Raw genomic sequence first — 23662 nt, forward strand, 5'->3', positions numbered from 1 at the left:
CAATGACAGCATGAACTTTTGGAATATTCTAGAAGCCTTGACTTCTAATCTGTACAGAGAAAGCCATGGTCCCAGCTGACACATCTGCATGCATCCTACTATCATAACACACACACACAAAAAATGGTCAAGGATCTTTGGAGGCTTCTAATTCTTAGTCTTATCCTTCTCCATCATCTTCCCACTCCATCCTTTTAAAATCCCTGAAGATTCTGAGACTCAGAGACTGTCAGAGCTGGAAGGACTGGCCAAGATTTCTGATTCCAAGTTACCCAAGGAGGGTTCCTCATGGCTGTCATCAAGTGCCCTGCCAATGAAATCCTTCTTCCTGCTCTCAGACCCAGGCCCAGCTCTCTACTGGTCCTATTCTATTCCCCTGGAGACAGACCCAAAAAAGCTAGTCCTTCCTTAACAGCAATTTTACTCCACCCACATAGGGTTACCAAATAGAATACAGGATGCCAGTTAAATCAGAGTTTCACATAAGCAATAATGTTTTAGCATAAGTATGTGCCAACTATTGCATGGGATATACTTATACTAAAACTCTGTTCATTGTTCATCTGAAACTCAAACTTAATGGAGTCCTGTGTCTTTATTTGCTAATCTTGTCAACCCTCAGTCCCAGGATCATGCGGTCAGTAGTTGACTTTGTCACATCCATAAAGCAGATCCCAATCAGTGACCTTGGGAGGCCTGTGGGTCACCTCCAATTTCTCAGTTGACCCAGAGATCATGATAGTTTCCATCTTCTGCACTTACTGGTTTAGTCAAATTCTTTCACTATGCCAGGGGAATCTTCCTGCACACCTCACACTCACATCCATCCTATTCAACTCTTCCACTTGCTGAGCAGAGCGAGTGCAGTTTCCTTTTCTCTCAACTGGCAAACTGAGAATGATCAGGAGATGGAGGCTGACCAAGAAACCAAAACAGAAGGTTAATGAAGAGGGCAGGAAAGGCCGAGACTGACTCAGCCAGAAGGTGCCAGACGACTGTGAATGGCTGCTCTCCTCTGTCCTGGTGGTGAACGGGGAACTTCTCTATTTCCAAAGGGACCTCAGGATTTGGGGGCTCATGTGGCCATTTCTCCCAAAAGACTCACTCTTACATCTAACCTCATGCCACTGGTGATAGTAATGAGTTTCACACTGTCCATGTGAATGCATGGGATCCCTTAGCAGATGGGGAAGGAGAAGCTACACCGAGTATATAGATCACTGATAAGAAGGAACAAAGGGAGAAAAAGGTCTGGGGCCCCAGATAAGAGTGAGATTGTACCGAAGCTCGGTTTCAATTGTGCATGTCATTCTATAGCTCTTTGTTTTTTGACTGTAAGCTCCTTGAGGTTAGGGATCTTTGTCTATTGTGTTCATGGTTCTATCCACAGTGCCTAGCACAGTGCCTGGTGTCTCATAGGACTGATAAATAAGCAAAGCAGTTGAGAGATAGGAGTACCATCAAGAACAAGATTAGGGTCAGTATGGAAACTCAGCGTGAGTAGATCAGGAAACACTTATGACCTGAGACCGTGAAGGGATAGATGAGAAGAGAAGGAAAGATAAAATCCTCAGTGACATACTCAGAACCCTTTAATGAAGTTGGCTCTCTGTTGTTCAATCTCCTGGCCTCCTTGCTCACATTCCAACACCTACATCCCAGCAATGTAATCCAACATCTGAGAGTGCTGGGGAGAGAGTGAGTCCCCAGATGCCTAGGAGCTGTGAGCTCTGGACAGGATGGGATGATTTCCTTACATCTCTCTTTACATCAAAATATCACTGTAGGCTCTTGTTTCTAATTAAGAAAACTTGAATCTAATGGCTTGTGTTTGACAATTTCTCAATAGCCCTTGAGCTCACTGGAAAGTTCCCTCTGATGTAAGTTAGTAACCCAGTCCAGAAAGACACTTAAGCACCATTAAACTGCGGCTGCAATGGCGTACAAGCAAGAGGAGCTACCCCACTGTCCAAGGTAAGGAGCATCAGCTGCGCTTTGCTGGAGCAGCTGTGAAGAGATACCCGACGTCCAAGGTAAGAGAAACCCAAGTAAGACAGTAGGTGTTGCGAGAGGGCATCAGAGGGCAGACAGACTGAAACCACAATCATAGACAACTAGCCAATCTGATCACACGGACCACAGGCTTGTCTACTCAGTGAAACTAAGCCATGCCATGCGGGGCCACCTAAGACGGATGGGTCATGGTGGAGAGGTCTGACAGAATGTGGTCCACTGGAGAAGGAAATGGCAAGCCACTTCAGTATTCTTGCCTCGAGAACCCCATGAACAGTGTGAAAAAGCAAAAAGAAAGGACACTGAAAGATGAACTCCCCAGGTCAGTAGGTGCCCAATATGCTACTGGAGATCAGTGGAGAAATAACTCCAGAAAGAATGAAGGTTTGGGTGAATTCCGGGAGTTGGTGATAGACAGGGAGGCCTGCGTGCTGCGATTCTTGGGGTTGCAAAGAGTCAGACACAACTAAGTGACTGAACTGAACTGAACTGAAACTCCGAATTAATGAGGATGCTGATTACCATGGAAACTGCTGTCTGATAGCCTATGAAGGGGAGTAGGATTGGGGACAGTGAAGTGGAAAGGGGAGGGATGTGGAAGAATGGAGTAGGGGCAGAAGCTAGGAAGTAGGAACTGGGTAGAGGAAAGGAACTGCCATTTATTACTGCCTTCCTCAGTGCCAGGCACTGAACTGGGTACCTGACATACATTTCATCATCACAACCCCCTGAAAGATAGGCATTAATTCTTTTGCCCCTCCCCCCTCCCCAAATGGCACAGCATAGGCTGTTAATCAACAAGAAGACCTAGTGCAATTCCCAGTGTTTATTATTGGAAAGGATAACCTTGAACTCCCTGCCACCAAATCCTTATCAAAAACTCGGTTGTGAGAAATGATATTCATACAGAGCTGCCTGAAAACAGGCAGCCCAACAACTACTGGAAATGCATGGCTCTACAAGGCAGGGCATGTGCCCCAGAAGCTGGATCATAATCTCTAGATGGGAGAATGTGTGTTGCAGAAAGGTGGAGGAGGGGTGGAGACAGAGAGGATGGTAGGCTTCAGTGCAGAGCAGGAAAAGCCACATTCCATGTTATAATAACTATGGTTTACTTAACACAAACTACAGATAGTCAAGCTCAACATTTGCAAAGCTGGTTTCTCTGCACTTCAGGCCATAGAAACAAACCCACGTAATGGGGCTTGACATTCAAAGGAAATTGTCATCCCTTCTGCAGCATCTTAAAAAGCAATTTTGATTGCTGCAAACAAGCAGACTCTATGTGACCATTGCTATCATGTCATCAAAGTCCAAAAGATGCCTCTTTCATGATCAGAATACTGGTTTTCTAAAATATTCTTTGCTTTGATTCATTTTAAGTCACGGTATTTAATTTCTTTGAAACATGCAAATGACAGTACAGGAGGGTGTGAAGTATTTCTATTTATTTAAAATAAGATGGGTGAAGATGGAATAGCTGTACCGTGCCCTGTTCCTCTTGCTATTGCAACTAAAATCCCTGGACGTTATGTATAAAGCAAACACAAGAAGAGTCTGACAGGTGGAGAGAAGAAGGCAGGCCACCTTAGGATGAGAGGAAAGTGTGATTTTTCTTCTTTGCCTCATATATCCCATACTTGGAGCAGAAGAAGCCAGTAACCCAGACACGTCAACAAGTGCAGACAAAAAGAGCCCCAATCAAAGCCTTCTCTCTCTAACCAAAGGACTAGGGAAAGATCAACCTAGCAAGACGGGAAATTTTTAGACACTAACCACTCTGCTCCAACCCAAACCAGAGGACAAACTGTGGCCCTGACCCCACCCACACTAGGCTAGCAAAGGCTAAGGGGGCAGATTACACTTCCATCCTCCTGAGGCTGTAATGACATGTCCCAATACTCCCAACCCCCTCACTGGTGTGGTGTCAGAGAAGGCCAGTTACAGAGAAGAGACTTTTATTTCCACAGGCCACACATGCACCACGTCAGCAGAGACAATGTGGGGAGCCTACAATTTCACCCCACCTGGCAGTAATGAGTTGCCCCTCACCTTCTGCCCCTGATACAAGGTCAGAGAAGATCTAACCAAGAGTCAGGAATTTTACCATCACCCAATGGTAAAGAGACCAACCTCACATCCCAAGGGTCAGAAGAGATAGTAACAAAAGAAGCAGTAACTCTGCACTCTGACCCCTCCCAGGCAGGAAGCTATCAGTGGGAACCTAGTGTGGAACAGAAACTCCCAACCCTGTCCAGTAGTAATGAGGAGTCCCCCTTTGGGATCAGTCGAGGCCAAGTGAGGAACCTAGACTTCTACCTCCACTTGTAGTAACGGTGTGACAGCCTCTTCCTTGCTGGTGGCAGTGTCAGAGAAGGCCAGCGAAAGTACATAGTTTAAGTGAGATTCAGAGTCTCATTTATCCCAATGACATAATACCCAAATGCCCAGATTGCAAACAAATAACACTCAAGAACCAGATGCTCTCAAACTGAATTTAAAAAAGACAATAGAGAGATGCCCAAACCAAGATGACAGAGATGTTAGAATTATCTGATAAAAAACTTTAAAAAGATCATTATGAACATGTTTCAGCAAGCAACAAATGTGCCAGAAACAAGTGGGAAAAGAGAGAAAATCCCAGCAAAGAAAGGGAAAGAGAAAAAGAGAAAGTTTCAAAATAGAAATAGAAGATATAAAGAAGAATCAAAGGAAAATTTAAGAACTAAAATACAATAACCCACACTAAAACCTCAATAGAGGGATTTCCTTAGGCTGTCCAATGGTTAAGACTCCACCTTCCAAAGCAGGGGATAAGGGTTAAGATCCCACATGTTGCAGGGTATGGGCAAAATTTTTTTTTAATTCAATGGGTAGGCTCCATAGGGAATGGAAAGGACAGAAGAAAAAATATCATGAACTTGAAGCCACAACAATAACAATTACGCTACCTGAACAACAGACTGAAGAGAAAACAAACTGAAAACAAAATGAATCGTGAGAATGAGAAGACAAGTCACACACTGGCAGACTATATTTGCAAAACACAAACCTAATGAAAAGCTGATATCCAAAATACTAAAAGAATCATAAAACTGAATAATAAAATGAACCCCTCAGTTAAAAAATGGGCAAAATATCTGAACAGACATCTCTCCAAAGAAGATATTCAGAGGGCAAGTAAACATATGAAAAGATGTTCAACATCATATGTCATTAGGGAATTGCAAATTAAAATGAGATAGTACTAAGCACCTATTAGAATGACCAAAATCCAAAATACTGAAAACATCCAAATACTTGCACGGATGTGGAGCAACAGGGACTCTGATTCATTGCTTGTAGGAGTGCAAAATGGTATAGACATTTTGGAAGATGGTCTGATGGTTTCATAAAAAACTAAACATAGTCTTAGCATCCAATCCAGCAATCATGCTCCTTGGCATTTACCCAAATGAGCTGAAAACTTAGATCTACACACAAAAGCCTCACATGAATGGCTTTAGCAGTTTTATTCATAATGCCCCAAACTTGGAAGCTCCAAGATAACCTCAGTAGGTAATGGATAAACAAACTGCAGTACATCCAGACAATGGAAAATTATTCAGTGCCAAAAAGAAATGAGCTATCAAGCCATGGAAAAATATGGGGGAACTATAAGTGCATATTGCTAAGTCAAAGAAGCCAATGTGAAAAGGCCTTACATTGTAAGACTCCAATTATATGACATTCTGCAAAAAGTAAAGGATCAATATGAAGAAGTAAAAGGATCAATAGTTGCAAAGGGTTAGAGGGGAAAGAGGGCTGGAAAGGTAAAGCACAGAAGATTTTTAGGGCAGTGAAACTATTCTGTAAGATACTTTAATGGTGGATACATGTCATTATACACTTTCCCAAATGAATGGAATGTACAACACCAAAAGTGAATGCTAATATCAATCAAATTTGGGGTGATAATGATGCATCAGTTTAGGTTCAGCTGCAGAATATTAATTGGGGGGCAGAGGATACAGGAACACTGTATAATTTTCCTTTCAATTTTGCTGTAAACCTAAAACTGCTCTAAAAAACACAGTCTGTTAATTTTTTAAAACTGAACAGAGATTCAGGGACCTGTGAGACAACAACAAAGTATCTAAAGTTCCTGGCAGAGTCCCGGAAAAAGAGTAGAAAAGGTATGGGGCTGAAAAAGTACTCAAAGTATGGCTGAAAACTCCTCAAACTTTGTAAGAGATATAAACCTACAGGGGCTTCTCTGGTGGCTCAGTGGTAAAGAATCTGCCTGCAATGCAGGAGCCGCAGGAGGCTGGGTTTGATCCCTGGGTCAGGAAGATCCCCTAGAGGAGGGCACAGCAACTGACTCCAGTATTTTTGCCTGGAGAATCCCATGGACAAGGGAACCTGGTGGGCTATAGTCCATAGGGTCACACAGAGTCAGACACGACTAAAGTGACTTAGCACATAAATCTACAGATCCAAGCAGCTGAACAAAACCCAAATGGGATCAAACCCAAAGAAATGCACACAAGATACTTCATTGTCAAATATCAGAAAATTAAAGACAAATAAACTCCTTCATGGATCACAACCTTGTCGTGGTGAAGCAGCTTGTGTAACTCAATGAATCTATGAGCCATACCCTGCAGGGCCAGCCAAGACAGACAGGTCATAATGAAGAGTTCTGACAAAATGTGGTTCACTGGAGAAGGGAATGGTAAGCCACTCCAGTGTTTTTGCCTAGAGAATCCCATGAAGAGTATGAAAAGGCAAAAAGTTATGACACCAGAAGATAAGCCCCCTCAGGTCAGAAGGCATCCAACATGCTATTGGGGAAGACCGGAGGGCAGTTACTAATAGCTCCAGAAAGAATGAAGCAGCTGAGCCAAAGAAGAAACGATATTAAGTTGTGGATGTATCTGGTGGTGAAAGTAAAGTCCGATGCTGTAAAGTACAATACTGCATAGGAATCTGGAATGTTAGGTCCATGGATCAAGGTAAATTGGACGTGGTCAGGCAGGAGATGGCAAGACTGAACACCAATATCTTAGGAATCAGTGAACTAAAATGGATGGGAATGGGCAGATTTAATTCAGATGACCATAATATTTACTACTGTGGGCAAGAATCCCTAAGAAGAAATGGAGTAACCCTCATAGTCAACAGAAGAGTTCAAGATGCAGTATTTGGGTACAATCTTAAATACAACAGAATGATCTCAGTTTGTTTCCAAGGCAAATCATTCAACATCACAGTAATACATGTCTATGCCCCAGCCACTGATGCCCAAGAAGCTGAAGTTAACTGGCTCTATGAAGACATACAACATCTTCTAGAACTAACACCAAAAAATATCCTTTTCATCCATAGGGGGTTTGAATGCAAAAGTAGGAAGTCAAGAGATACCCAGAATGACAGGCAAGGTTGGCCTTGGAGTACAAAATGAAGCAGAAAAAAAGGCTAACAGAGTTTTGTTAAGAGAACACACTGGTCATAGCAAACATTCTTTTCAACAACACCAGAGACGAGTGAGTCTACACATGGACATCACCAGATGGCCAATATTGAAATCAGATTGATTATGTTCTTTGCAGCCAAAGATGGAGAAGCTCTATACAGTCAGCTAAAACAAGACCTGGAGCTGACTATGGCTCAGATCATAAGCTCCTTATTGCAAAATTCAGGCTTAAATTGAAGAAAGTAGGGAAAACCATTGTGCCATTCAGGTATGACCTAAATCAAATTCCTTATGATTATACAGTGGCAGTGGTGAATAGTTTCGAGGAATTCGATCTGGTAGACAGAGTGCCTAAAGAACTATGGACAGAGGTCCATAACATTGTACAGGAGGGAGTAACCAAGACCATCCCCAAGAAAAAGGACTGCAAGAAGGCAAAGAGTGATTGTCGGAGAAGGCTTCACAAATACCGAGGAAAGAAGAGAAGAGAAAGGCAAGGGAGAAAGGGAAAGATACACCTAACTGGATGCAGAGTTCCAGAGAATAGCAAGGAGAGATAAGAAAGCCTTCTTAAATGAACAATGCAAAGAAATAGAGGAAAACAATAGAATGGGAAAGACTAGAGGTCTCTTCAATAAAATTGGAGATATCAAGGGAACATTTCATGCTAGGACGGTCATGATAAAGGACAGAAATGGTAAGGACCTAACAGAAGCAGAAAAGATTAAGAGGAAGTGGCAAGAAACCAGAGTAGAACTATGTTAAAAGGGTCTTAATGACGTGGATAACCAAGATGGTATGGTCACTCACCTAGAGCCGGACATGATAGAGTGTGAAGTCAAGTGGGCCTTAGGAAGCAACAGTACAAACAAAACTAGTGGAGGTGATAGAATTCCAGCTGAGTTATTTCAAATCCTAAAAGATGATGCTGTGAAAGTGCTGCACTCATATGTCAGCAAATTCAGAAAACTCACCAGTGGCCACAGGACTAGAAAAGGTCAGTTTTCATTCCAATATCAAGAAAGGACAATGACAAAAAATGTTCAAGCTACATGCTATCAAGATTATGCTCAAAATCCTTCAAGCCAGGCTTCAGCAGTGTGTGAACCAAGAACTTCCAGATGTACACACTGGGTTTCAAAAAGGCAGAGGAATTCAGCAACACATCAAAAAGCTCATACACCATGATCAAGTTGGGTTTATTCCAGGGATGCAAGGGATGCAAATCAATCAATGTGATACACCATATTAACAAATTGAAAGATAAAAACCATATGATAATCTCAATAGAGGCAGAAAGAGCCTTTGACAAAATTCAGCACCCATTTATGATTAAAACTCTTCAAAAAATGGGCACAGGAGGAACTTACCTCAACATAGTAAAGGCCATATATGATAAGCCTACAGCAAACATTATTCTCAATGGTGAAACACTGAAAGCATTCCAGCTAAGATCAGGAACAAGATAAGGGTGTCCACATTCCCCACTATTATTCAATATAGTTCTGGAAGTCCTAGCTACAGCAATCAGAGAAGAAAAAGGAATAAAAGGAATCCAGATTGGAAAAGAAGAAGTAAAGCTCTCACTGTTTGCAGATGACATGATACTGTAGATAGAAAACCCTAAAGATAGTATCAGAAAATTACTAGAGCTAATTAGTGAATTTAGCAGTTTCAGGATACAAAATCGATACACAGAAATCACTTGCATTTCTATATACTAACAATGAAAAATCAGAAAGAGAAATTAAGGAATCAATCCTATTCACCAGTGCAGCAAAAAGAATTAAGTATCTAGGAATAAACTTACCTAAGGAGACAAAAGAACTGTACACAGAAAATTATAAGACACTAATGAAAGAAATCAAAGATGACATAAACAGATGGAGAGATACTCCATGTTCCTGGGTAGGAAGAATCAATATTGTGAAAATGACTATACTACCAAATGCAATCTACAGATTCAATGTGATCCCTATCAAATTACCAATGGCATTTTTCACAGAACTAGAAAAAAAAATTTCGCAATTCATATGGAAACACAAAAGACCCTGAATAGCCAAAGCAGTCTTGAGAAAGAAGAATGGAGCTGGAGGAATCAACCTTCTTGACTTCAGGTTATACTACAAAGCTACAGTCATTAAGACAGCATGGTACTGGCACAAAAACAGAAATATAGATCAATGGAACAAGATAGAAAGCCCAGAAATAAACCCATGCACCTATGGGTACCTTATTTTTCACAAAGGAGGCAAGAATATACAATGGGGCAAAGACAACCCCTTCAATAAATGGTGCTGGGGAAACGGGACAGCTACATGTAGAAGAATGAAATTAGAACACTTCCTAACACCATACACAAAGATAAACTCAAAATGGATTAAAGATCTAAATGTAAGACCAGAAACTATAAACTCTTAGAGGAAAACATAGGCGGAACACTTGATGATATAAATCAAAGCAAGATCCTCTATGGCCCACCTCTTAGAGTAATGGAAATGAAAACAGAAGTAAACAAGTGGGACCTGATTAAACTGAAAACTTTTTGCACAGCAAAGGAAACTATAAGCAAGGTGAAAAGACAGTCCTCAGAATGGGAGAAAATAATAGCAAATGAAACAACTGACAAAGGATTAATTTCCAAAATATACAAGCAGCTCATACAAGTCAATACCAGAAAAACAAACAACCCAATCAAAAAGTGGGGAAAAGACTTAAACAGACATTTCTCCAAAGAAGACATACAGATGGCTAACAAACACACGAAAAGATGCTCAACGTCTCACTCATTGCTGGGGAGATGCAAATCAAAACTACAATGGTAGTTTCTGACCTCACACCAGTCAGAATGGCCCTCATCAAAAAGTCTACAGACAATAAATTCTGGAGAGGGTGTGGAGAAAAGGGAATGCTCTTGCACTGTTGGTGAGAATGTAAATTGATGCAGTCACTATGGAAGAAGGTATGGAGATTCCTTTAAAAACTAGGAATAAAACCATCATATGGCCCAGCAATCCCACTCATAGGCATATAATCTGAGGAAACCAAAATTGAAAAAGACCATGCATCCCATTGTTCATTGCATCACTATTTACCATAGCTAGAACGTGGAGGCAAACTAGATGTCCATCGACAGATGAATGGATAAAGAAGTTGTGGTACATATACACAATGGAATATTACTCAGCCATAAAAAAGAATGCATTTGAGTCAATTCTAATGAAGTGGATGAACCTAGAGCCTATTATGCAGAGTGAAGTGAGTCAGAAAGAGAAAGATAAATATAGTATTCTAGTGCACATACATGGAATCTAGAAAAATGGTACTGAAGAATTTATTTCCAGGGCAGCAATGGCGAAACAGACACAGAGAATAGACTTATGGACATGGGGAGAGGGGAGGAGAGGGCGAGATGTATGGAAAGTGTAACATGAAAACTTACATTACCATACGTAAACTAGATAGCCAACAGGAATTTTCTGTATGGCTCAGGAAACTCAAACAGGGGCTCTGTATTAACCTAGAGGGGTGGGATGGGGAGGCAGATGGGAGGGAGGCTCAAAAGGGAGGGGATATATGTATACCTCGGAAAAGGCAATGGCACCCCACTCCAGTACTCCTGCCTGGAAAATCCCATGGATGGAGGAGCCTGGTAGGCTGCAGTCCATGGGGTCGCTGAGTCGTATCCGACTGAGCGACTTCACTTTCACTTTTCACTTTCATCCACTGGAGAAGGAAATGGCAACCCACTCCAGTGTTCTTGCCTGGAGAATCCCAAGGATGGGGGAGCCTAGTGGGCTGCCATCTATGGGGTCACACAGAGTCGGACACGACTGAAGTGACTTAGCAGTAGCAGCATATGTATACCTATGGCTGATTCATGTTGAGGTTTGACAGAAAACAACAAAAGTCTATAAAGCAATTATCCTTCAATTAAAAAATAAATATATTTTTTTAAAAAGGCATAGGAACCAGAGCTCAAATTGTCAACATTCACTGGATCATGGAGAAGGCAAGTGAGTTCCAGAAAAACATCTACTCTGCTTCATTGATTACTTCAAAAGCCTTTTACTGTGTGGATCACAACAAACTGTGAGAAATTCTTAGAAATGGAAGTACCAAACCACCTTACCTGTCTCCTGAGAAACTTGTATGTGGGTCAAGAAGCAACAGTTAAAACCAGACATGGAACAACTGACTGATTCAAAATTGGGAAAAGAGTATGACAAGGCTGTATATTGTCACTCTGTTTATTCAACTTATATGCTTTGTACATCATGGGAAATACCAGGCTGGATGAATCACAAGCTGGAATCAAGATTTCCAGGAGAAATATCAACAACCTCAGTTGTGTAGATGATACCACTCTAATGGCAGAAAGTGAAGAGGAGCTAAAGAGCCTCTGGATGAAGGTGGAAGAGGAGAGTGAAAAAGCTGCTTGAAATTCAACATTCAGAAAACTAAGATCATGGCATCCAGTCCCATCACTTCATGGCAAATAGAAGGGGGATAAGTGGAAATGGCACCCCACTCCAGTACTCTTGCCTGGAAAATCCCATGGATGGAGGGGCCTGGTGGGCTGCAGTCCATGGGGTCGCTAGGAGTCGGACACGACTGAGCGACTTTATTTTTTCACTTTCATGCATTAGAGAAGGAAATGGCAACCCTCTCCAGTGTTCTTGCCTGGAGAATCCCAGGGACGGGGGAGCCTAGTGGGCTGCCGTCTATGGGGTCGCACAGAGTTGGACACGACTGAAGCGACTTAGCAGCAGCAGCAGTAAGTGGAAACAGTGACAGACTTTATTTTCTTGGGCTACAAAATCACTGTGGACGGTGACTGCAGCCATGAAATTGAAAGGTGCTTGCTCCTTGAAAGGAAGGCTGTGATGAACCTAGTTAGCATGTTAAAAAGTAGAGATATCACTTTGCCAACAAAGGTCCATATAATCAAAGCTATGGTTTTTCCAGTAGTCATGTACAGATGTGAGAATTGGACCATTAAGAAGGCTGAGTGCCAAAGAATTGATGTTTTTGAACTGTGGTGCTGGAGAAGACTCTTGAGCATCCCTTGGACTGTGAAGAGATCAAACCAGTCAATCCTAAAGGAAACCAACCCTGAATATTCATTGGAAGTGCTGTTGCTGAAGCCTAAGCTCCAATATGAGCACCTAATGTGAAGAACCAACTCATTGTAAAAGACCCTGATACTAGGAGAGATTGAAGGAAAAGAAGAAGGCAGCAGGAGATGGTTAGATAGCATCACCGACTCAGTGGACATGAATTTGAGCACACTCTGGGAGATAGTTGAGGACAAAGGAGCCTGGTATGCTACCGTCCAAGGGGTCACAAAGAGTCAGGTGCAACTTAGCGACTGAAACACAACAAAGACAAATTAAAAATGTTGAAAGCAGAGAGAGAAACAACATCCTATCATCTTAACAATAATGGAAAATAATTCAAAAAACAATAAATTTATCATCAGAAACCATAAAGGTCAACAAAAAATGACATGACATTTTTCAAGTATCAAAAGAAAAGAATTGTGAATTCACCTACCTCCAGAGAAAATACCCCTAAGGAATGAATAAAGGGGAAATCAGGACATTCTCAGATGAAGGAAAACCAAGAGAATTTTTTTCAGAGAGACCTACCTGAAAGAATGACTGAATGATGTTCTCTGAACTGTAAAGATAAAGGAAAAATTCTGGAAAATCAGGAAGAAAAAAAAAACATGATAAGCAAAAGTATGGTAAACAAAATGGACTCTCCTTCTCCCCTTGAGTTGTCGATTATGTTTGAAGATTGAGGCAAAAATTAGAAAACTAATATGGTTTTCAGTGTATATAGGGGACACAAGATAGTTGTGTTATAAATGGGTGAGGGTAAAGGGCTGACAAAACCATAGATTTTGGTAATACACACATATGTGTGCACACACATACACACACTATAAATGTACCTAGAGCAGCCACTAAAGAAGTTATACAAAGAGATACATTCAGAAACACTATACATGCATATCTTATTTTATTGCACCTTACAGATACAGCATTTTTTACAAATTGAAGGTTTGTGGCCACCTTGCATTCAGCAAGTATATTGGCCCCATTTTTCCCACAGCATTTGCTCACTCCATATCTCTGTATCACATCTTGGTAATTATTACAATATTTCAAGCTGTTCATTATTATTATATTTGTTATGGTGATCTGTAATCAGTAATCTTTGATATTATTACAGAAAGATTATAACTTGATGAAGGCTCAGATGATGGTTAGCATTTTTTACCACTGAAGTATTTTTAAAAGTAAGGTATGTACATTGTTTTTTCAGACATTATGCTATAGACTACAGTATAGTATAAACATAACTTTTATATACACTAAGAAACCAAAAAATTGGTGTCGCTCACTTTATTGCAGTATTCACTTTATTGTGGTGACTGGAATGAAACCTGCAATATCTGTGAGGTATACCTGTAGATAAATCAAAATTGAATTCTAAAAAATGTTCGAGTAATCCAAAGGAAGGGAAGAAAAGAAAACAAAGAAGCACAGAATGAACAGAAAACAAAAAGTTAGTGTCAGACTTAAGCCCTAACGTGTCAATAATTCCCTTAAATGTAAGTGATCTACACACATACCAGTTAAAAGATAAAGAGTGACAGAGTAGATTAAAAAACATGACCCAACTACATGCTATCTACAAAAAAAGTCACTTCAAATATAATGATATTGGAAAGTTGAAAGTAAAGGGATAGAAAAATATATATCATGCAAACATTAATAAAGAATGGTTACATTAGTATCAAAAAAAGATTTCAGAGCAAAGAAAATTACTGGAGACAGAGGAGGCATTACATAATGATAAAAAGGTGAATTCACCAAAAAAAAAAAATCTTAAATGTGCAAGATTTGCAACAGAGGTGCAAAATATATGAAGCAAATCCTGATAAAACTGAAAGGAAAAATAGAAAAACTAGAATTACAATTAGAGACTTCAAAACACCTCTGAATTTAACAGAAAATCAGGAAGGATCTAGAAGTCAACAATACTATCAACCAGTGGAATCTAAACAACATGTATAGAACACATCATCCAACCATAACAGAAAATACATTACTTTCAAGTGCCCTTTGAATATATGTCAAGATAGAACATATTCTGGGCCATAAACAATCCCCCAAGGTTAAATCGGAGTAGGCAATGGCAACCCACTCCAGTACTCTTGCCTGGAGAATCCCAGGGACAGCGGAGCCTGGTGGGCTGCCGTCTATGGGGTCGCACAGAGTCGGACATGACTGAAGCGACTTAGCAGCAGCAGCATAGCATAATTTGTGAAATACAGTTAAAGCAGTATTGAGAAGGAGATTTATGGCACTAAATGTATGTACATTAGAAAAAGAGGAAAAGCCTGAAATGAATCATCTAAGCTCCCACCTAAAAAGAACAGTGACCTACACCCAAAGCAAGCAGAGAGAAGAAAAACTGAGAGCAGAAATAAGTGAAATTGAAAACAGAAAAGCAATAGGGGAAATCAGTGAAACTCTGAGCTGGTTCTTTCAAAAGATCAACAAAATTGACAAATATCTAGAAAGACTGACAAAGAACAAATAATGTAAAAGGGAAGACATACATTACTAACATCAGGAATAAAGCAGGGAAAAGCACTACAGATCCTATACACATCAAACCGTAATAATGGAATACAAAGAAACCAACTCACATAAATTTGATTACTTTGAAACAGACCAATGCCTCAAAAAAACACAAACTATCAAAATCCACCCAATATGAAATACATAATTTGATTAGCCTCAAAACTATTAAGGAAAATAATTTTGTAATTTTAATGCTTCCCCAACAGTAATTTTTTGGCCCAGATGTTTTCACTGAAGAATCCTACCAAACACTGGAAGAATTAACACTGAGGCTACAAAATCTCTTCTAGAAAAACAGACGAGGAAGGAACACTTTAAAATTCATTTTATGAAGCTAATACTACCCTAATAGCAAAACTAAACAAAACAGTACTGAACAAGAAAACTACAGGCAAATATCTCTCATGAAGGTAGGTTTTTAAATCCTTAATAAAATATTAGCAAATAAAATTAAGCAATGTATATAAAGAATTATAAACCATGACCAAGTTGAGTTTATTCCCGGAATTCAGGACTGGTTCAGTACTTGACAATCCATCAATGTAATCCACCATGTTAACAGACTAAAGAAGAAAAATCACACAAACAGTTCAATTGATAAAGAAAAAATATTTGACAAAATTCAATGCCCATTCATATTTTTAAAAACTCTCAGAAGAATAGAAACAGAGGGTAATTTCCTCAAGTTGATAAAGATCATCTACCAAAACAAAAGCAAAAACCCTACCACTAATAACATACATAATGTGGAGAGATGAGATGCTTTGCCCAAGACCCAGAACAAAGCAAGTCTGCCTACACTCACCACTCTTATTCAATATAGTGCTAGAAGTTATAATCAGTGCAACAATAAGGCAAAAGGGGAAATGAAAGGATATAGATTGAAAAAAATGCAATAAAACTGTCTCTATTCACAGATGACATGATCCTCTACAAAGATAATTCCAAAGAATCTACGCACTGCCCCCCCCCAAAAAAAACCCACCTAGAAATAGTAAAGTTCCAAAGAATAGCAAGAAGAGATAAGAAAGCCTTCTTCAGCGATCAATGCAAAGAAATAGAGGAAAACAACAGAATGGGAAAGACTAGAGATCTCTTCAAGAAAATGAGAGATACCAAGGGAACATTTCATGCAAAGATGGGCTCGATAAAGAACAGAAATGGTATGGACCTAACAGAAGCAGAAGATATTAAGAAGAGGTGGCAAGAATACAACGAAGAACTGTACAAAAAAGAGCTTCACGACCCAGGTAATCACGATGGTGTGCTCACTGACCTAGAGCCAGACATCCTGGAATGTGAAGTCAAGTGGGCCTTAGAAAGCATCACTACGAACAAAGCTAGTGGAGGGGATGGGATTCCAGTTGAGCTATTTCAAATCCTGAAAGATGATGCTGTGAAAGTGCTGCACTCAATATGCCAGCAAATTTGGAAAACTCAGCAGTGGCCACAGGACTGGAAAAGGTCAGTTTTCGTTCCAATTCCAAAGAAAGGCAATGCCAAAGAATGCTCAAACTACCTCACAGTTGCACTCATCTCACACACTAGTAAAGTAATGCTCAAAATTCTCCAAGCCAGGCTTCAGCAATATGTGAAACATGAACTTCCTGATGTTCAAGCTGGTTTTAGAAAAGGCAGAGGAACCAGAGATCAAATTGCCAACATCCGCTGGATCATGGAAAAAGCAAGAGAGTTTCAGAAAAACATCTATTCCTGCTTTATTGACTATGCCAAAGCCTTTGACTGTGTGGATCACGATAAACTGTGGACAATTCTGAAAGAGATGGGAATACCAGACCACCTGACCTGCCTCTTGCGAAATCTGTATGCAGGTCAGGAAGCAAGAGTTAGAACTGGACATGGAACAACAGACTGGTTCCAAATAGGAAAAGGAGTACATCAAGGCTGTATATTGTCACCCTGCTTATTTAACTTATATGCAGAGCACATCATGAGAAACGCTGGACTGGAAGAAACACAAGCTGGAATCAAGATTGCTGGGAGAAATATCAATAACATCAGATATGCAGATGACACCACCCTTATGGCAGAAAGAGAAGAGGAAAGTGAAAGTGGAGAGTGAAAAAGTTGGCTTAAAGCTCAACATTCAGAAAACGAAGATCATGGCATCCAGTCCCATCACTTCATGGGAAATAGATGGGGAAACAGTGGAAACAGTGTCAGACTTTATTTTGGGGGGCTCCAAAATCACTGCAGATGGTGACTGCAGCCATGAAATTAAAAGACATTTACTCCTTGGAAGGAAAGTTATGACCAACCTAGATAGCATATTCAAAAGCAGAGGCATTACTTTGCCAACAAAGGTCTGGCTAGTCAAGGCTATGGTTTTTCCTGTGGTCATGTACGGATGTGAGAGTTGGACTGTGAAGAAGGCTGAGCGCTGAAGAACTGATGCTTTTGAACTGTAGTGTTGGAGAAGACTCTTGAGAGTCCCTTGGACTGCAAGGAGATCCAACCAGTCCATTCTGAAGGAGATCAGCCCTGGGATTTCTTTGGAAGGAATGATGCTAAAGCTGAAACTCCAGTACTTTGGCCACCTCATGCGAAGAGTTGACTCATTGGAAAAGACTCTGATGCTGGGAGGGATTGGGGGCAAGAGGAGAAGGGGACGACACAGGATGAGATGGCTGGATGGCATCACTGACTCGATGGACGTGAGTGTGAACTCCGGGAGTTGCTGATGGACAGGGAGGCCTGGCGTGCTGCGATTCATGGGGTCACAAAGAGTCGGACACGACTGAGTGACTGAACTGAACTGAACTGAGAAATAGTAAGTCAGTTGAACAAGGTCATAGAATACAAGATGAACATACAAAAGTCAACTGTATTTCTACATACTAGCAATGTACATGTGAACACCAAAAGTAAAAATACAGCACCATTTACTGTCACTCAAAAAATGAAATGCTTAGTGTAAATCTAACAAAATATGTACAGGACATAAATATTGAAAATTATAAAATATTTGTAAAAAATCAATGAAATTTAAATAAATGGAGATACATATACATATCCAGGTGTTCATAGATTGGAAAACTAAACATAGTAAAGATGTCATTTCTCCTCAAAATGATATATGGCTCTAACATGATTCCTATGAAAATCCTAGCAAGATTTTTTGTAGATATAGACAATATTATTCTAAAATTTATATGCAAACACGAAAGATTTAGAATAGCTAAAACAATTTTGAAAAAGAATAAAGTTGAAGGAAAGGGTCTAACTATATTCAAGACTTATTCCATAGTAATCAATACCGTATAGTGTTGAAGGAGGGATAGACACATTGATCAATGGAACAGAATAGAGAATGAAGAAATAGATTAACAAATATATGGTTAAATGGTTTTCTACAAAAATGCAAATCAGTTCAATGGAGGAAGCATAGACTTTCCAGCAAATGATGCTGGAGCAACTGGACAACCACAGGTAAAAGAATGAACCTTGGCTTAAACCTCAAAGTTTACATGAAAATAAACACAAAAGAGACCACAGATTTCAATCTAAAACCTAAAGTTGTAAAACTTCTAGTAAAAAACAGGACAAATTATTTGGGATCTAGGTTTATTTGGGATCAAAGAGTTCTTGACATCAAAACCATGACTTATGGAGGAAAAATTTGGTAGGTTGAACTTCATCAAAATTGGAAACTTTTGCCTGAGAAACACCAAGAGATAAAAAGACAAGTTACAATGTGGGAGAAAATACTTGAAAGGCACATATCCACCAAAGAACAAGTATCTAAAATATAGAAAAAACTTTCAAAACTCAATGTCAAAAAAAAAAACAACAGTTCAGTTATAAAATGGGCAAATAACAAAGATTTAACCCAAGAGGATATGGCACAGATGGCAAATGGGCACATGAAAAGATGAACATGACTAGCCACCAGGGAAACACAAATTAAAACCACAGTGAGATGTCACTACACATATATCAGAATGACTAAAATAAAAAAATTAAGACATCAAATGCTGGTGAGGATGCAAAGAAACTGGATCCTGTATACACTGCTGGCGAGAATGCACATGGTATAGCTGCTCTGGAAAATAGCTTCTTAAAAAACTGAACACACACTTATAATATGACTCCGAAATTGCACTCCTGGGTATTTTCCCCAAAGAAATGAAGACTTGTGCTCACAAAAAATATTTATATATGGATGTTTATAGCAGGGGTTGTAACAACCCAAAGCTGAAACAATATATACGTGCCATGGAATCGAACCCAGGTCTCCTGCATTGTGGGCAGACGCTAGTCCCTGGTGGCTCAGACGGTAAAGCATCTTCCCGCAATGCGGGAGACAACGGGTTCGATTCCTGGGTCAGGAAGATCCCCTGGAGAAGGAAATGGCAATCCACTCCAACACTCTTGCCTGGAAAATCCCAAGGACGGAGGAGCCTGATAGGCTACAGTCCATGGGGTTGCAAAAAGTCGGACACGACTGAGCGACTTCACTTTCATCTATCAACTTCCTATTTACGGCTTCCCTGGTGGCTCAGAGGTTAAAGCATCTGGCTGGAGACCTGGGTTCGATCCCTGGGTCAGGAAGATCCCTCTGGAGAAGGAAATGACAACCCACTCCAGTATTCTTGCCTGGAGAATCCCATGGACAGAGGAACCTGGTGGGCTACAGTCCACGGGGTCACAAAGAGTCGGACACGACTGAGCGACTTCACTTTACTTTATTCTGTTGGCACAAGTGGAAGTCTGCTTAACTGTAGTGAATGAGTGAATGAGAGTGGCTGTTGGTTTCTCACACTGAGATGGGACGGGGTGGATTTGAGGCGTAAACTGAAAGGACTCTGTGTTCCCAGGACCATAAGGAAATGTCTTTGTTCTGACACACAAAATTAAGTGTTCATCAGTCAAGGGAACGAAAGAACTGGAGAGAGACAAGTTGCCTCCAGAACACTAGGAGCAATGGGAAGTCCAGTGTCAGAGGACACACAGCTAACAGTATTTGTCATGTGATTCTCAAGCATGACCAGTGTCTGCCTTGTGTTCAGGCTAGGACGTGAAGTAGGCAGTTAAGAGTCTGTGAAAACTCTCCACAAGCTCATAGTCACACGTAACAGTACAAAGGCGGTACTTTAAAGCGGGAATTAGAACCCAGCTCAAAATGGAAGCCTCAGTTGCTACGGGGTCTAATGGAGGTATATGAAGGGTCTCCCAACAGCCAATCATAGCGCCAGACGTGTTCAGGCGGCGTAACCATGGAGAGACGTTGGCCAATGGCAGAGAGGACCGTGAATAGGGTGAGAGCAACCAGCTCTCGAGGAGAGCAGAGTGCAGTGGCCAGAGGAGGTTGAAGAGCTCTAGCTAGGTTGGTGGTTGGACTGTTGATGTAAACGGTGGTAGTACTTAAGCTGCCACCAAACTTCTCTCCTGCCATTAAAGATCATGGAAGATTCACGGAGTGAACAACAGCGGATGTTACGACGCCACTACCGCGAGAAGAAAGAGCTACAGGCCCGCATTCAGTTCATGAAGAGTTCGGTCCCCAAGACCGACAAGAAGAAAAGAAAGCAGTTGAATCTCGAGGTGGCCCGCCTTGAGGCCGAGATGGAGCAGAAGCACCAGCAGGAGCTGGAGAAGTTGCAAGAGAGTTTCCCTAATATCATCATCATTGATTCTGTCACTGAAGATCTAGCCAAGATGAATCTCGAGAACCAGCCTCCGGGCTTCTCCAGGGCACAGAGAAAGCGCGAAAGAAGGGCAGCCCTCGAGAGGGCACGCCAGGAGAGCTTTGCGGAGGTTGACATGGAGTGTCTGGCCAGCTTCCGCCAAGACGAGGAAGAGAAGCTCACCGGCATCCTGGAGGCCAAGCATCTAGAGATGAAGGCTATGCCAACTGATAGCCACTGCATGTATCGTGCCATCCAAGACCAGCTGGTGTTCTCCGTGACCGTGGAGAGCCTGCGGAGCCGCACCGCCGAATACATGCGGAAGCACATCGATGATTTCTTGCCTTTCTTCAGCCACCTCGCACCCGGTGACGCCTACAGCCGCGACTACTTCTTGAGCTACTGCGACGACATCGTGGGCAGTGCATCGTGGGGAAGCCAGCTGGAGCTGAGGGCCCTGTCACACGTCCTGCAGACCCCCATCGAGGTGATCCAGGCCGACTCGCCAGCCATCGTCATTGGAGAGGAGTACACCAAGAAGCCGCTAATCCTGGTCTACGTGCGCTACTCCTGCAACTTCGGGGCGCACTTCAACTCCGTGAAGCCGCAGGAGGCCGGCGCCGCTGGGGGCGCAGCCCCTCGTCTCTTCTAGGCCCGCCTTTGCCATCGCTGTGGCCGTTGCCACCGGAGCCAAAGCCGCCGCTACCGCGTCTCCTCAGTAGGCTCTGTTTTCTTTTTTCCTTCGGTTTTCTTTCTTTCTTTTTTTTTTTTTTTCCTTCATTTTACTCAGAGCTCACCCCCTCTCTCTCTGCCCTCCACCCCCTACCTACCCACCTCGCTCTTCCATCCCCTACCAAGAGATCTGTATAGTCCTCTCTGAGGGGAGTGTGTTTGCCAAGTTTTCACCACTTCTGGCCCTGAAGGGTCTCTCTCCCCACACCCCACCGTGAGAATTGGTCTTGTTGCAAATAACTTTGAGGTTCAAAAAATGGCAACTTGGTTTGATGCTTTCTTCACCTGGGTGGGGGGAAATCAGTTTAGCTCAGAATCTTCCCGTTGTCCTGTAAATGTATTAATTACTTAAAGGAGCTGATGTGATCAAAATGATTTGTTTTGAGAATAACTTTTGCTTAGTTCTTTGGGGAAAAATGTACTGTGGGCTGTTGGAGGGGGTTGATTTTCCCTTTATCTGGGCTACTCAGGAGATGTCTCAAGCTACAAACAAGACCTCCTCTAGTATTTTGCTTTGTTTTTTCATAAAACCTTGTGTGGTTGCAAATTAATTGTCGTTTAGATGTTTGCTGAATTCTAAATAATAGCATTTGTTAAATTTAGAAGTTAAATGTAAGCATTAAATATAGAAAATAGATTTACCTAAACTGATAAGCGCTCTAAGATGTGACAGATCTCAATTTAATTTCCTTTATTAATGACAGGAAAGGATGTGACTTTATTCAAGTAGTTGATCCATTTTATTATATCTGCAATTGGTGTGAAGTAAAAACAGACAAACTGATAGGTAGCTTAACTTACTGTGAGGGGTGAGATCTGAACTAGTAAGTTTCCTTTATTCTCAGACATAAGAGGGTATAACTTTATTCAAGTAGTTGGTCTGCTTTGTTCTATCTACAACCGGTATGAAGTGTGAAAGATCTGAACTTAGTAATTTTCCTTAATTCTTAGAGATAACAAGTATTTTAAAAGATTTTAAACTATTCAAGTAGTTGATTATTGTTAAATCTGCAACTGGTATGAAGCAAAAAAAAGTGAGCAATATACTTTTGTTGATATTTGAGACATGTTGTTATCTTGAATTTGCCAAAAAATAGTTAAAGTGAAAAAAAAAATAACCTTTACATCCTGTATTTCAGTGAGATTACTTACATTCATTTAAGAATTGTTTGTACACATCAGATTTCTAAAATAAAATATATAACATCAGAAAATGTATGCTATGTGTTTAAAGAATAAAAGCAGTTTAAAAATACCTAGTTCTCTGTTTTTGTATAGCTGGCTTAGTTCATATAGAGCTTGTATCCCAGAATCTACTTCAGCAAAGGAAGCCTGGAGGGTTAGGGAGTAGGAGTGAAAGGGGAGGACACAGTAAAAGGTGAGGCTTTTCCTCCCAAAGGGGAGGAGGTATGGGCCTGCAGTCTTGGTGGTAGCCTGGAGTGGAATGCCTTCCAGGGAAGGATTTAGGGAGTAACAAGACAGTTGAGGCTATCCTGAGTTGATGTTTCACTCAGTGAAAACATGAAATGGCTTCAGTTAAGGGTGTTCTCATTGCTATGCATGAAAAAGTACTCCCACTTTCCAAAACTTGCCAGTCCAGGGCTAGTTGCAAGAGCGAAAGTACCACTGCTTTTTTTTTCTAAGGGTCAGGGGTCCTGTTCTCAAAATACAAATATGGAATCTTGCCAGATTGCTCACTGTAAATGTAAATGTGTGCATCAGTTACATTTTCATATAGACAGCTGGCTGAGAAGAGGAAGTCCCCGAGAAAACTGGGTATTTGGATGCACTGTGAGAAGAGAGCCTTTTATAGGGGTGAGAATGCTGGCTGGGGAGAGAAGAATAGGCCAGGAAGGGAGGCATAATCTGTAGAACGGGGCCTGGCTGGGAAGGAGGGTGAAAACTGGGGAAGGGGTCAGTCTAGGAGGATGAATGGGATATGGCAGGGGAAAGGGGAACAGGCAGAAGAAGGGGAGATGGCTAGTTAAGGGAACCTGGCACAGGGTGAAGAGGGAGGCCAGGCTAGGAAGGGGATAATGGGGCGGGGCTGGTTAGGAAAGGAGACATGGCTGATCAAGGGAAAGAGGCCTAGTTGAGTTAGGGGGCAAAGGATAAGAAAGGAATACTTGACTGATAAAGGGGGGAAAGACTGG

At 41.2% G+C, this 23662-nt stretch overlaps 2 protein-coding genes across 2 annotated transcripts in view; one reads left to right on the forward strand and one right to left on the reverse strand.

Annotated features, from left to right (window-relative positions):
* The window catches only part of AWAT2 (acyl-CoA wax alcohol acyltransferase 2), a 55169-nt gene that overhangs the window by 15454 nt on the left and 16053 nt on the right, over positions 1-23662 (reverse strand). The window lies entirely within an intron of this gene.
* OTUD6A (OTU deubiquitinase 6A) lies at positions 20334-22764 on the forward strand. Its single transcript, XM_006074182.4, has one exon. The coding sequence runs from the start codon at positions 20554-20556 to the stop codon at positions 21427-21429; it is 876 nt and encodes a 291-aa protein (XP_006074244.2). The 5' UTR covers positions 20334-20553; the 3' UTR covers positions 21430-22764.

Source organism: Bubalus bubalis, chromosome X, assembly GCF_019923935.1.
Source record: "Bubalus bubalis isolate 160015118507 breed Murrah chromosome X, NDDB_SH_1, whole genome shotgun sequence".
NCBI lineage: Eukaryota > Metazoa > Chordata > Mammalia > Artiodactyla > Bovidae > Bubalus > Bubalus bubalis.

Coding starts and splice junctions, on each gene's coding strand:
- OTUD6A (XM_006074182.4), top strand. CDS start 20,554: ATGGAAGATTCACGGAGTGAACAACAGCGGATGTTACGACGCCACTAC.